General features: G+C 33.3%; 1 protein-coding gene across 1 annotated transcript; it reads right to left on the bottom strand.

Annotated features, from left to right (window-relative positions):
* Window positions 1-412: 412 nt before the first annotated feature.
* On the bottom strand, window positions 413-2,338 carry ARASP (chloroplastic membrane metalloprotease). Its single transcript, XM_068616369.2, has one exon. The coding sequence runs from the start codon at window positions 2,162-2,164 to the stop codon at window positions 818-820; it is 1,347 nt and encodes a 448-aa protein (XP_068472470.1). The 5' UTR covers window positions 2,165-2,338; the 3' UTR covers window positions 413-817.
* Between the last annotated feature and the right edge of the window lie 13,359 nt (window positions 2,339-15,697).

Genomic DNA, 15,697 nt, shown 5'->3' with positions numbered 1-15,697 from the left:
CCCTTTCACTCCCTACTTTTAAGGGGAAAGAAAACTAGTAGATGTTAACCTATTAGGAACACTAGCCATTTTTCAGTTTGATACTCATTTCTCCAACCATAATCTAAAAAATAATTTTCACTATCCACGTCTATGTTCTATGTTTCATGTGAAGGCCCTGGCTAGCTAACTAGAAAATATTGGTGGACAAAGAATACTTTGCTTGACCTTTATTCCTCGGCTCATTTCATTGAGGAGGAATTGCATACAAAATGACCTAGTTCAAAGCAAGACATAATGTAGCAAAGAAGTTATTGCAATTATGCCAAACAATTAAATTTTGGACATATATTGGACTCTCTTTTTCGTAAACACGGCATCCCTACACCTTTTCATTAGCAAAGAAAAGAAAGTATACATCAATTCCAGAAGGTTAAAAAATTAAGCAGAGATTTTGCTTTGTATTAATGCTTTCTTGAAGCATAGTCACATCAATGAAATCTACAGAGGAACGGGAATCCATATCAAATTGTAACCTATAAATTGTCAAGATCCATGAATTACAAAGAAAATGCAAAGAGAGAGAAGACATTAAAATTCTTAATCAAAACTAGTATTTGTAACTTGTACGTTTATGTTCCAGGATCAGAAATCCAATCCGGATCAGATCAATGAATTGGCAACAAAGCGATGCCTCTCACATAACATCCTTGGAGGAAGAAACTTACCTTGTCTCCTCTACAGATATAGCACTGGCTAAGACACTGGTGCGACAGCATTGCAGATGAGCATCATGAAATACTTTTTGAAGCTCACAGCCAACTACAAGTCCCTATAATCACCACAAGTCTTTGATAAACTCAAGGTTTAGGGTATCACGAACAATAAGGAATAACCCCAGAACTATAACAAACATAATTCCAGAAGTCATGATAGTTTGCTCCACTTCCAATGGTAACTTTCTCCCACCCCTGGCAGCCTCAACGAGGATCAATGCCAATGTGCCTCCATCTAAAGCAGGCAAAGGAAGAAGGTTTATAACCGCAAGGTTAATGTTGAGTATTGCAGCAAACTGGAAGAGACCATCGATATTCGACCGTGCCACCTCAGCACCAACAGCAATAATGGCCACAGGACCTGAAACCTTACTAGCTGACTGGGAGAAGTTTAAGAATGTTTGCTTTAACCCATCTAAAACATTAGATGATAGACCCCAAAACTCTTTCCCAGTAAACTCCAGCGCCTCCCCCAAATTTTTTGGCCTAACCTTAGCAATTTTCACATTAGGGGCCAGCTGCACTCCAATTTTTCCAGTTCCATCATAACTCTCATCTGGGGTGACCTTTATATCAAAATTCTGCTCCCCCCTTTTAATCTTGAGCAAAACATATCTCTTAGGGTTCCTCTTGATGACCTCAACAACTTCAGAAACAGCACTAGGACCTGGTTTAGGAAACTCACTTCCATTAACCTCAAGGATCACATCCCCAGCAAGCAATCCATCCCTGGAAGCAGCTGAAAAGGGTCTAACATCAGGCACACTCACCCCAGGAAAGACCTCTTGCTCGGGCAAACCAACAGACAGGACTTGAGCAAAGATAATAACAAATGCAAAAATTATGTTAGCAACAACACCAGCTGAAACCACAATCACCCTATCCAATATTGGTCTGTTCTTAAGCAAGTTCTCATCATCAACAGGAATATCACTCTCTGGATCATTATCAGGGAACCCCACAAAGCCACCAAGAGGAAAGGCCCTGATGGAATATTCCACATTTTTGGCATTAAACTTTGCTAAAATTGGACCAAACCCCACAGCAAACTTACTCACATGTATGCCTTGGAGAGAAGCAGCAAGAAAGTGACCACTCTCATGCACAACAATGATGGCAGTCAACACAGCGGCAGCCTCAAGCACAGACTGAGGCCCCTCGAAGTTCCCATAGTCAAATCCAGCAATCGACCAAGTCCTAAAATCCAACCTGTTCCTTCTGTTTTCATGAAAAAACTGCTTCTTGCACGCAAAGTTCACGCTGGGGGAGCCAAAAGAAGGGGAAAGAAGCGGTTTTGGGAAGTGGGTTTTGAGCCTGTGCCAAGGTTCTGAAATGGGTGACTTGGACTTCGCCAATCTAATTATGGAACTGGAGTGTAAAGGTGGAGAGGGAGAGAGGTATAAGACCATGGCTTCTGAGAATTTGAACGGTTGCAGGTGTGAGAAGGGTGGACAACATTGAAAGTGGAGTTGGATAATTCATTATGTTATTTTCTATTTTTATTTTTATTTTCTGGCTTTGGACCTGTGGAGGAGAAGTGAGGGACATGTCTTCCTCTTATTTCCACAAGTTCTTCTGTCTGTCATTGTTCTCAATTCTCATTATCCTTCTCTATTTATATTTTGGCAGTTTCTTCCTGCACCCCTCAATGTTATGCAAAGACCAACTTGTCTCTATTATTTTTTAAAAACCCTAAAATGCACTTAAATTGTATTTATTTTTTGCATTATGGATTATGGAATCCAGAAAAATTTTGGATTGGCATTTCTGATAAAATTTTGGATCCACCAATCCGTAATTCAAAATATGCATTTCACATTCAAAAATCCATTATTCAAAAAAAGCATTCCAGATCCACCAATCCGTAACAGAAATATGCATTCCTGATTCAAAAATCCATAACTAAAAAAAAAACATTCCGGATCCACGAATCCGTAACAGAATTAGGCTTCCGGATTCAGCAATCCAAAAATCAATAATTTATGCAAAAACTGCTTCTGGAACACCCCCTCATTCGGAAAAAAAAAAATATTCAGTTCCGGGTTGATGAATCCGTAGCACACTATTTCCGGTAACCACAATGTCCTTTTTCAAATAAAAGATTAAGGCCAGTTTCGGGATTTAGAAAATTGTGGGAGTGCAGGAAGAAAAATGTAGGAGTGCAGGAAGAAGAAGCCTTATATTTTTCGTCAAGCCCAAACTACACAAATTTAGGGCATTCTTATTAACACCCCCAATATCCTATTAAAACCTTCTGTCATTTCATAATTTTGCTTTTTTTAAGGAAAATATTCCTCCTTGTCCCTTTGTATTGCACAACCCAAGGACAATTTTGTTGAAAAATGGATATGACAATACATACAATAAAAACTAGATTTATCACGATATATATTTTAATAAAATTTTGTGTATATTTTTTTTTGTAGTCAAAGATATTAAGAAACACATTCAATATTTGTCACCTATTTTGATAGAATAAGAGTATTTATAATTCTAAAATCAGTTAATATTTACTCTTTTTTAAAGATAATGGTGAGTTTTTAGTATACCTTTTCTGGACTAGGTTCAAATTATCTTTGTAGAAATTATTTCACCAAGATAGACTTTAAAAAAAAATGAGATTTAAATTATCTCGTACTTAAGCTAACTCACCATATTGGTTACAATCCGATTAATTTGTCAAAGACATTATCCAATGCTTAAGTTGAAAAGAGTCGTGTTGTACACAACCACCCATTTTTTTAGATGATAAATGTCATAATTACTTATTTATATACTCGTCTAGAGATTTAAATTGTCTCGTAGGTAACTTGTCTAAAGCTTCTATGAAAAATTTCAACGTGATCAAGTTTTTTGGTATTAATACTCGTACTAGTAAAGTTCTTCGTCCTCTTCCTGTGAGATGGGAGTTTCCTTCACCAGGATGTGTTAAAATTAACATTGATGAGACTGTTAGAGATATCCTGGTCTTGCTACTTGTGGATGTATTTTCCTTGGGAGTATGGGGGAATTTATTGGAGCTTTCTCTGTGTTCCTTAAAGTTCAGACTGTTCTGGTTGTTGAGTTTTATGGAGTTATACATGCTATGAAGCAAGCTCAAAAGATGAGGCTTACTACTGTCTGGTTGGAATGTGATTCTACTTTGGTTTGTGCTGCATTTACTGCTAAGACAAATATTCATTTGATGCTTCAGAATCGATGAAATACTTGTCTTAATTACTGTGAAAAAATCAGGTTTAGGGTTATTACAGTAAATGAAGATGAATATTCCTTGTCTGATGTGATGTTTGTCTATCATCTAATTTTTTCCTATGTGCAGTAATGGTACTAGCATAACAGAGACAACCAAACACTTTTAGAAAGGAAATGTCATATGGTTTTCCAAACAACTTTTCATGAGGAGTGATGTTATTAAGTAATGGAGTAGGAATAACATTTATTAAGAAAACAGCATGATTTACAGCAAATTCCCAAAAAATAGGAGGAAGATTTGCTTGAAAAAGTAAAGTCCGGGTTACATTTAGTATGTGTTGATGTTTATGTTCTACAATGCCATTTTGTTGTGGTGTTTCAACACAAGATTTTTGATGTATAATTCCCTTTGAAGCATAAAAATTTGACATAGCAAACTCAACACCATTGTCAGTACGAATCGTTTTGATATTAGTTTTGAAATGATTTTGAACGAAAATAGTGAAGTTAATGATGTTCTGACACACTTCAGATTTGTTATGCAGCAGAATAACCCAAGTATAACGCGAGTAATCATCAACAATAGTCAAGAAATAACGAAAACCTTGCATAGAAATTATGGAACATGGTCCCCAAATATCAAAGTGTACAAGATCAAAAATAGCAGAGGTAACAATATTACTTAAAGTGAAATGAAGTATTCTCTGTTTTGCACGACTACAAGTGTCACATGCATGATGAGTATCAACAGTAATAAAAGAGTATTGTTTGCTTAAGACATGTAATCTTTCATGTGAAGGATGTCATAGTCTATAATGTCATAGTGTTTTGTATGTGATATTACAATTAATAAAAGAAGCAAAACAATGCGGTTTAGAACGACTAGAAGCAGGCAAGGTAGTGACAAGGTACAAGCCAGCGGTGGCTTTAACTGTACCAATCCTCTCTTGGGTGAGATTGTCTTGTATAATGCAGTGGGTTGAAGTGAAAGTTAAAGTGCATTTAAGTTGGTGTGTGAGTTTAGAAACAGATATTAAGTTTAATTGAAAATGAGGCACGTATAACACATCAGACAAATAAAACTTATCAGAAAAACGTACTAAACCAGAATATGTGGCATAAACAGTTTGGCCATTTGGAAGACTAATTAAGACAAGTTTAATTTTAGTATAAGTAGTAAAAACGTTCAAATTGTGACAAACATGATCAGTGGCACCAGAATCAATAATCCAAGATTCTTTTATAGAAGATAGTGAAGAGAGAAACTTACCTGTTGAAGAATGCTCAGTATTGGAGATTTCATCCGTAGAGATGGTGCCGACTTGATTAATTTGAGTGTGAGGGGCAGGATCCTCAAGGTTTTGCTTACGCAAAATGTTGGTAAGGAATTGGCACTGTTGTGATAGAAGTTGAATCCCCTTTACATCTTGTTCTTTAGGAAAAAGCTTAGAAAAAGTGTCAGTAGTAATCATATTATTGGCTTGGGATGTCCAATTGGTGAATTTGTAGCCAGGAGGGAACCCGTGCTTTTTATAACAGGTGTCGACAGTGTGGCCAAGACGATTACAAAAAGTGCAAACTTTTGTAGTAAAAGAAAACTTTGAGGTTTTAACATTACCAGAAGGAAAACACACTTTGCGAAAACAAACAGTCTCAGTATGACCATATTTACCACAAAAATTGCATGTAATAGTGTGACTACTATTAAGACTATGAAGACTAGGGTTTTCATTAAACATTGCCTAAAAGATTTTTAAAACCAATCAATATTTTGAAAGAGAACAGAAAAAAATAACCAAAAACAACAAAGAGGGAAATAAAAATCAGAGAGAAGCGCAGCAGAACTCTTCATTCGAAGAGACCATATTACAGTAAATGAAGATGAATATTCCTTGTCTGATGTGATGCTTTAATGTAACGTACGTAATCACACATAATCGTAATGAAGAAAGAGAGGTTTTGATGAACCCTAATTATAGAGAAAAATAAATATAAAAGAAACTTTTATTCACTTGTACATTAGAGAGTAAAATACATAGTGTATATATAAGAAAAAGATTAAGATCTAGCTGAAACAGAAAAGGAAAGTTGGGCCAAACAAACAAAGCCCACTAATTTAAAATAGAAAATTAAATATATTAACAAGGGTTACTCATATTTTTCGTAAAGGGAATGCGTGTGCTGATAAGTTGACTAATTTGGGATTTATTCATAGAGAATCATTTCATTAGTATAATAGGCTTTCATCTAGTTTGTTCTTAGAATTCTTTATGAATAGGTATAGTCTACCTATGTATCATTTTTGTTAACATATGACTTTTTGTCTAGTCCCCCATATTTTTGTATTTTTGTAATGATATTTTTTTTTTCATGTGATGGCAGCTAATTGTTGTTACTTAATGATGCCTAACATAAAAACATTTTTTTTATAATACTTATTTATATACTCAAATTACACAGTTAATCCATATTAAATTGAATATTCCATGTAGAAAAAAACTATAATAAGTTCTAAAAAGACTAATCCACACTTCGTAAAAAAAATAATAATTAGAATTGAATGAATTTATCTATTATAAACTTTGGGTGTAGTAGGAAGGACGAGCTAGATTCGCAATGCAGATTTGGGTTAGTACATAGAGGAGACTAATACTAAGCAAAATTAAGATACACAATCTCATTCCAAATGTAGAGATGGAAAAATGATGGAATTCTAATTATTTAAACTACTTCGATAATGGAAACATGGCCATGAAATTTTATTTTGCAACTACTTAAACCAAGTTGATTTTATGGTAACTTAGTTGACTTTGTAGGATTTTGATGGAATTTCAAGGTTTTATCTGTTAAGTATAAAATCTAAAAATTTAAAGTAATTAGAAGCGAAAATCTTAATAGTTAATTAAATAAAAATCATAAAATCAACTTTATTTTTTATTAAAACTTAAGATCCAATAACGTGAATTTTACTCTCTTTACATGTAGTTTAATCTCACTACAAAGATTATTTGATTGATGAATATTATATAATATTACAAGAGCTTCTACCTTCAAGTGCAATTGATGTGGGACAATCCTAAGCAATTGATAAGCATTTCAATAAAAATTTGGAATCAAATTATATCTTTAAGTATTTCCACTCCACTAATAATAACTGAAAAATTATTAAAGAAAGGAATAAAGTCAAGCCTAAAGTAACAATACTAATGCAAAGTCATCTGATAATAAAAAAGTAAAAAATTAAACGAGTAACATAAAGGCCATCATTATTTTTTTTCTTTGATTTGTCCATTATGTCAGCATTTTATGCTAGAGAAACAACAATATTATAAACAATATGTTGGACAGACTTTAATGTACCTAACAGGAGTTATAAACTGGTTAAGACCATCATTATTGACAACAATAATAACTTCATTAACAACAAATTAAGTGGATAAGTAAATGTTCTTTGAACATTCAATATTATCCACACCACAAAGTTAGAGTTATTTTTCTAACCATTTGATTTAGTAAACCAAGTTCGGAGTTATAAATTATTAGGCATACATATTCATGATAAGATAAGTTGGTGTTGGTTTAAACTTTGTTAAATTCAAAGCAGTGAAAATTTTGAAAGCATGTAAGCGTTACCTTCTAACAAATTCCCTTAATAAGGATTAACCTGCTAACTTTTCATCATTAACTTGTGAAAAGTAGAAAATATTATATAAAAGAATATCACTACGTACCCTGACATTTTTAGTTTATTATCCTTTCAAAAACATTTAAATATGAAATAAAACCACTAATAATTTAAGGGGTAATACTTACAACGATGTTAATTTAATTCTTTAATTAAAAATAATAACTAAATAAATCACTACAAAAAAATTATTAAATAAAAATTAATTTAAGAAAAAAAAAATAGTTACTACATTGACTAAATTAGATACTAGGAACTAAAAAATGTATTAATTTTTAAATTAATTTTTATTATTGATAAATAATTTTTAAATTGGTATCTAATTAGTTACCAATGATTTTGCTACCAAATTTAGAATCTAAATAATTGGTAGTTAAAACCTTAGTAACTAATTAGATACCAATCTAAAACCTATATCAATAATAAAAACTAATTTAAAAATCAATAATTTATTTAATTTCTAAAATAATATCTAATTTAATGAATATACTAACTAATTATTTTTAGTATCTAAAATTAATTTTCATTTAATAATTTTTTAATAATAAATAGAAACTAATTTCAAACTCAAAGAATACTAGAGTTTAATTAAATCTTTTTCGCTATTTAAAAGGACCTTTCCATATTCCAACAACTAAAAGTCATCAATAATTTAATGGAGAAAGACAAAACTACAACTCTTTCATATACATTAAAGTAACTTAAATATTTATATTCCCTCTTTAACCATATCATATAAGCTAATTTAAAGATTATGTTGATTTAAGATAATGATTAAATAAATAAATGTGCACAATAACTTTAATTCTAAAAAAAACTTTAATTTTAAGCATAACATATTTTTTTTTATCAGTAAAAGAATAAATAAATGTGGAGTATTTTAGGGATGCTTAAACCCTCTTACACTAAATATGTTATGTGTTCTACATAACCTAAAAAAAATCTAACAAAAGAAGTGTGTCTACCACCCAATCACCTAACAGCTGACAAAGTTCTTACATTGCTAAGATAAGTAAAAAACCTATTATAACCCTAAAAGTTAAAGATGTAATATTGACCACAAGAAGTAAATAACCATAAAATTAAGAATCAAGAAACAAATTTCCAAAGCAGAGCTTCACCCAAGACACTGGTAACAAAAAAGGTTGGAATCCTCATAATTTCAACACATTTTTGTGAACCATCATATATTGTGCTTCCAGCTTTTGTGAGCAGATGGATAGACTAGATGAATTGACCAATTGATCCTTATGCACCATGATGATTGATGTTTTCATCTTATTATAGTTTGTGCCTTCGACAATTACCAATTCCAACACCAACATACAAAAGATTGTGGTTCTCGAAGAGACTCAACAAATTGGTTCTTTATGCTAATCGACTCATGCTTCTTCTGAATAGATCTCCTTACTTTATAGCTTCAAATAATTGTTGCCCACATCTGCAACCATATACATTTCCCAGCCCTTAGCCAGCTCAAGTATAAATAATTGAACATAAATACCAGTAGTAAAAATCACACATCTTCTAACTGTTTTAAAGATAAATTTTACTCCCATCAACACTACCCCATAAATAAAAATATAGTAATGACAACCATAAGTAAATAACCAAGATTACAAGGATCCAAAACGTAGACTCATGCTATAGCCAAAAAGTTGCATAGCAACAAAAAAAATTGCAAGAAGCATTTTATGAAGCATTCATCAATAGCTAAGTTCTCCCTTCATACTCCAACATAAGCATCATTGTCGGTCAAGAGATCCTACACCAGTAAACATTTTATTTTGTTCATCAAGAGACAACCTAGACTGATTTTTATGTTGTAACGTGTGCACATGGTGACCAAACTTCAGTGCTCCAACTACAACGTACAACCTTTACCACCCTCAACAAGCTCAAGTATAGACATACCATCATACATACCAACAACTAAACACACACATCAAAACTTTATTATGTACATATACTACTCCTAAGAGAACTACCTAATGCACTTTAAACATTGGACCGGACATTGGTACCAGTCTGAAAAAGAGTAATTAAAACAAGACAGATTATACTTCATACAAGTCCATGTTTTCATTTGTACCATGTATAAGACCTCCTGAGCATCTATCCTAGCCTCCTTAAAGACTATGCTATTTATATGGTCCCATATTCTCCTTACAATGGCAATCCATAGTCATTTCCACACATTATTCTATTTTTTTTATTTAACCAAGGACAATTAAATTGGAAAAATGGCTCATTGATAAGTAATGTGAAACAATTTGAATTCCCACCCAACTGCTACACATGTTCCAAATAGTAGACAGAACATTACATGTGAAAAATAGATGGATAATTGTTTATTCTTGTTTTAGACATAGAGGGCATACCATAGGATTTAAGTTAATTCTCCTTTTTACTAGGTTCATTCTTATTGTCACTTTCCCCAGAATAACCCTCTAGGACAAAAACTAGGCATTTGGTAGGGCTTTGATAGAAAAAAACGGTTAAAAATCCTCAAAGTTTGTAGTAGTATTATTCTATTGCAGGTAAGCATAAGCAGTTTTAACTGAAAAATACACCATCTTGTTCCTCAATCCATGTCCATTATCATAGTTTATGTTCAATTGACTCTATTTACTTCCTCCAACCGCTCATACTCTTGTGTTATTTCCCACATGAATCTACCTCTTCTCTAGGTTAGTTGCCATTCCCTTGCAGTATTCACCCGTGTTATAATTTTCTGTATTGTTTTTCTTTGATACGTTGATATAGAATACAACCTAGGGAATCTATGCATCAGAGTTGTTTCCCCTAACCATTTATCCTCCCAAAACATAAATGCATTTCTAGACCCAACTCCCAGATTATATTATTTTCAAACCAATTATCCTCCCCGATGACCTTAATGAGGTCTCTCCACCACCAAGATTGGTGCTTCATTGAACAACGTTTTAGAGTTCTTATTGCACTCATTTCCATACTTTGAGGTTAAGATTTGTCTCCATTTACCTTCTTCTTCTACACCCAACCTCTATTTCCACTTAGCTATTAAGGCCTTGTTAAACATTGTTATGTCTTTTATTTCTAACCCTCCATGTTCTTTCAACTTGCATATCTACACCCAGCTAATCCATGTAATTTTCTTGCCCTCACTCCTCCAAGACCAATTTCCTCTAAATATGTGTTATCATGTGGCATACCGAGACTGGTGCTTTATAGAACGAGAAGAAGAAAAAGGGACTTCGATGTCAACATTGATTTACTAAGACACATTTTCCCAATGAAAGTTAAATGTCTCCCTTTCCACTTTGAGAGTTTACTTTCAATTTTAGAGATTAAAGGTTACCAAAATTGCTTTTTCCTTGGATTTCCCACAATTGATATACCTAAATATGTGAATGGTATGCTCATTATATAGCAATTCATAATACTAGAGAAATTGTGTAGTGTATCCCTATCTATTCCAAGTGCCCCATATTTGATTTATGAAAATTCACCCTCAATCCCGAAGCTAGATCAAAGCATCTAAGGATAGTTTTGACAGTAAAATGTTTTGATGAGTAGTCTCACCAACAAATAAAGTATTCTATGCAAATTGTAAAATATGTACCTGTACATGTTCCCTCCCAATCCCAACTCCATAAAACACATTTTCCTTCACGACTTGTCTTACTAACCCCGATAATCTCTCTATACCACTATAAGGAATAGAAATGGTGTCAAGGGGTCCCATAATCCTCTAAACGACCTGAATTCTTCGGTTGGATTTCCATTAACTAACACAGACACTAATGATGATTCCAAACAACCCTAAATCATTTCTCTTCAAACCTAAGCCTTGCCATCATATAGTACAAGCACTCTCATCGTACCGAATAGTACGCTAATCAACATTAATAATCATTACACTTTTCTTTTCCTCCTAACATCTTCTACAACCTCATTAGCAATCAAGACACTATATAGGAGTCATCTTCCCTTTAGGAATGCAAATTGTAACAAATCTATAACTAAAGGCAATACTAGCTTTAGTCTATTAGATATAATCTTGAAAGTAATATTGTACATTGAGCCCACTAAAGAGATTGACTTGTATTGTTCTAGTTTTCTTGGGTCCCTAACCTTAGGCACTAAAGCAATAAATGATACATTACAACTCATAGATGTTTTTCCTGTAGCCTCAAAGCAATATACAACCCGTTCAATATCTTTCTTCATGGTTTCCCAAAAATTCTTGAAAAAGCTAAAATTAAACCCATAAAGCCCTAGACACTTTGACCTTTCACACTATCACACATCTTCTCTAAACATAAGATCATGATTATATTATATAAAATAGTATAAAATTATAAATTGTATAAAGTTATATTAGATTATATAAAACTAAGTTATATAAATTACAAAATTATAAAATCAGTACATATATGTATTAAAATTATAAATTTCTACAATTTCAAAATATAAAATTATTTAAAATGTATTATTTAATAAATTGATTTAGCATTGGTCACCGTGAGAAAGGAGGGAGGTCCTTGAAATTTTAAAGGAAAATCATTCTTATCATAAGTTATCAGCTCACAAATTTTCCAACATCATAAAATCAATTTATATAATACATTATTTAAAATATATTGTTTAATTTTTTTATCAGAAAAAACGAATAAATAATAGAGGTATTTTAGGGATATCTCAACCCTTATACAAGCAAGTCATCTTGTGACTCCTTACATGAAGCATATCAAAGACCGAATTCTAAACCATTCCAGAGTGATACAAACATGGCAACCTAAGATTCCTTACCAAAAATAAAATCAACAAGAAAACTAAACCAAACCAACTACATATATCTATCAACATACCTTGCAACTCATCTAACCCAATCTTTTGCTTGCTCCAGAACCTAAAGCTTTTTGATAGACTTCGTGCATACCAACGACTCAAGGCACCAGTCAGAATACGAGAATCTGCAAAAAGAACCTTGGAAGTCATCCAAGACCAAATCTTCAATTGCATCATTGTGAAAATCTCAATATGGTCAATCCTACCATTTTAAAAAATCTTCTTGTTCCTATGCTTCCACAATTTGTCTACAACTGCTATCCACCCACAACCCTAAATCTGATTACGAATTTCATTGATTCCACTCAACTTAAAATTTATAAAATTCCTTTTTAGTTCCCAATGATTTGTCGGCACCAACTCCGTCCACTTATAGCACATAGACCACACGAGCCAAGCAACTCTACAAGTGCAAAAAAGATGGGACGTTGTTTCCTCTTCCTCTCCACACATACTTCAAATGTTGTTTACTATACTTATCCCCCTTCTCTCCAAATTTGCTTCAGTCGCTATCTTATCTTCCATGACCCTCCATGTTGTGAAGTGAGATGAAGGTTGGGCCTTTATCCTTCAAAATCTCTGATACAAGGTCCTTCAACCCCCTGAGTTTCCTCTTTAAGCATCATGTATGCAGAATTGACCGTATACCCAAATGAAGCACTATCTTTCCAAACCCAATATCCATGTTATCCACTTTTAAAATTTTCTCTCCCAAAAGATGTAGCAACGGTTGCTCCTGATTCTTCTCCTGTTTAAGCAAATTCCTTCTTCATCCTATCTTCCAAAACCACTCCAGATTATAATCCCTGTCCCTTACTTGCCAAAGTCTGGAATCCTTATTAGTGCAAATAGAAAAAAGTCTCAGAAATTTGTCCTTCAAAATCACATTGCTCACCCACTTATCCTCCCAAAATCTTATATCCCTCCCATTCCTAACTTCCCATGCGAAGTTATCCTCAAACTTGCCTTTCCAACTCTCGAAAAACCATACCTCTTTCAAATCCCTCTACCAAAGTGAATCTCACCTATTATTCCTTTGATTCCTTACATCCCTCCAACCATCGTATTTTGATTCCAACACCTCTTTCCATAAGCATTTCTTGTCATAGCCCTAACGCCATATCCATTTACCTAATAGAGCAATATTGAATTGTCTTATGTCTAACATTCTTAATCCTCCCTCTTCCTTCGCCTCACAAACCTTTTTCCACGAAGCCCACACTATTTTCCTACCTTCCAAGTCCCATCTCCATAAGAAGTTCCTTTGTAGGTTCACAATGCCACCATAGCCAACATTCTATATAAAGACATATAAAACAGGGGAAGAAAAAATAACACAAATGTTATCAAGCATAATCTTCTTGCCATAAAGATAAACTTGTCTTTCCTTCTGCCAAGCCTGTTCCTCACTCTCTTCACCACCCCTTCCCAAAACTTGCTCCTTTTGTGACATCCCCCTACAAGCATACCCAAATACTTAAACAGAGTTTGCATCACCTCACAGTTCAAGATAGTCGCGAAAAATTGTAATGAATGAGAGTTGCTCCTCACCCCTCCAATGCAACTCTTTTGAAAATTTACCTTCAAACTTGATGCTAATTCAAAGCAATTTAGAATAACCTTAATAATAAATACACTTTGAAAGTTTGCTTTACAAAAGAACAACGTGTCATCTGTGTGCTGGAGCATATTCACCTCTGTCAATTTATCTCCGATCTCCAAGCTCTCTAACAACTCTTTCTCAACAACCTTCCTTATTACCACAACTAAACCTTCAGCCACAATGAGAAATAAAAATGGTGCTAAAGGATCTCTTTGTCTCAACCCCTTCTTTGGTTTGAATTCCTGAGTAGGACTCTCATTAAATAACACAGACACAGATGAGGATTCAAGACAAGCTCTAATCCATCCAATCCATTTCCTGCCAAAAACCTAACCTTTCTTTCATGTAGTAAATAAACTCCCAGATAACTGAGTCATATGCCTTTTCATAATCAACCTTGAAAAGAACACAATTGCTCTTTCTCCTTTTCACTTCATTTAGAGCTTCACTGTCCACTAGGACACTATCTATTAACCCCATGCCTCCAAGAGCGCAGATTGTCTAACATCAATAACTTTATGCAAAACCTTCTTCAATCTCAAGGATAATATTTTAGACATAATATTGTACAAACAACCCACCAAAGATATTGTTCTAAATTCATTCAAAAGTTGTGGATTGTCAACTTTAGGTATCAAAGAAACAAAAGAAACATTCGCCCCCTTGGCCATCTTTCGCTTTCCTCAAAATCTTGCACTGCCCTTATGACATTCGTCTTAATCTCTTCCCAGCAAAACTTTAACCCAAAGTTGAAGTCGTCAGGTCCGGACTTTTATCACTATCACAACTCCACACAACATCCTTTATTTCCCCTTCAGATATGCTTCTTACCAACATGACATTGTCTTCATCTGTGATCTTATTGAAATCTGTATTATGTAGCCTGACACACTGACAAACACATCCACTAAATTTGGCTTTGAAAAAATCTCTAATTTTTTCCTTCACCACACCCTGATCTTCATACCAATGACCATTATCCCTCAACCCATTAATTCCATTTCTTGCTCTTCTATAGTTAATAACCGAATGAAAATATTGTGTATTCAGGTCTCCCTACTTTAACCATCTCTGACGAACCTTCTGTTGCAATAAAGTTTATTGACAGTGATTGTTTATTCTTTGTTCTATTAATAATCGCTTCCTTTCCTCCCTCCCTTGCCTAACTCACTCTCATCATCCTTTGAATCTAAATCTTGTATTTTCTTTTAAAGATCTTTCCCCTACTGATAAACCCTAAATCATAAATATAAATCAAAAGTATATTGTTTGATAAACTAATTCATCATTAACCATGGAGAGAGAAGGTAATCCTAAATCTTAAATATAAATCAAAAGTATATTGTTTGATAAACTAATTAATTATTAATCATGGAGAGAGAAGGAAGGGGTCCTTGAAATTTGGAAGAAAACCAAACACTAAAAAAGCTACCACCTTATAGAGATTCCCTTATCCCATAAACATTATATAATATATAATAACATATTATTTAATAAATAGTATTTGTTTATTATTTTAAAATTTAAAGATAACTTTAATTATTATTTTTTCACTATACCCATACAATTTTTTAAAGAAACCGTTGTAACTTTTATATCTAGATCAAGAAAATATATGACTTTTCTTAA

Source organism: Phaseolus vulgaris, chromosome 11, assembly GCF_051622355.1.
Source record: "Phaseolus vulgaris cultivar YP4 chromosome 11, ASM5162235v1, whole genome shotgun sequence".
NCBI classification, from domain to species: Eukaryota; Viridiplantae; Streptophyta; class Magnoliopsida; order Fabales; family Fabaceae; genus Phaseolus; species Phaseolus vulgaris.
The sequence above is the reverse complement of the archived record's forward strand: the minus strand, read 5'-3'. Positions and strand labels throughout refer to the sequence as shown.

Coding starts and splice junctions, on each gene's coding strand:
- ARASP (XM_068616369.2), bottom strand. CDS start 2,164: ATGGTCTTATACCTCTCTCCCTCTCCACCTTTACACTCCAGTTCCATA.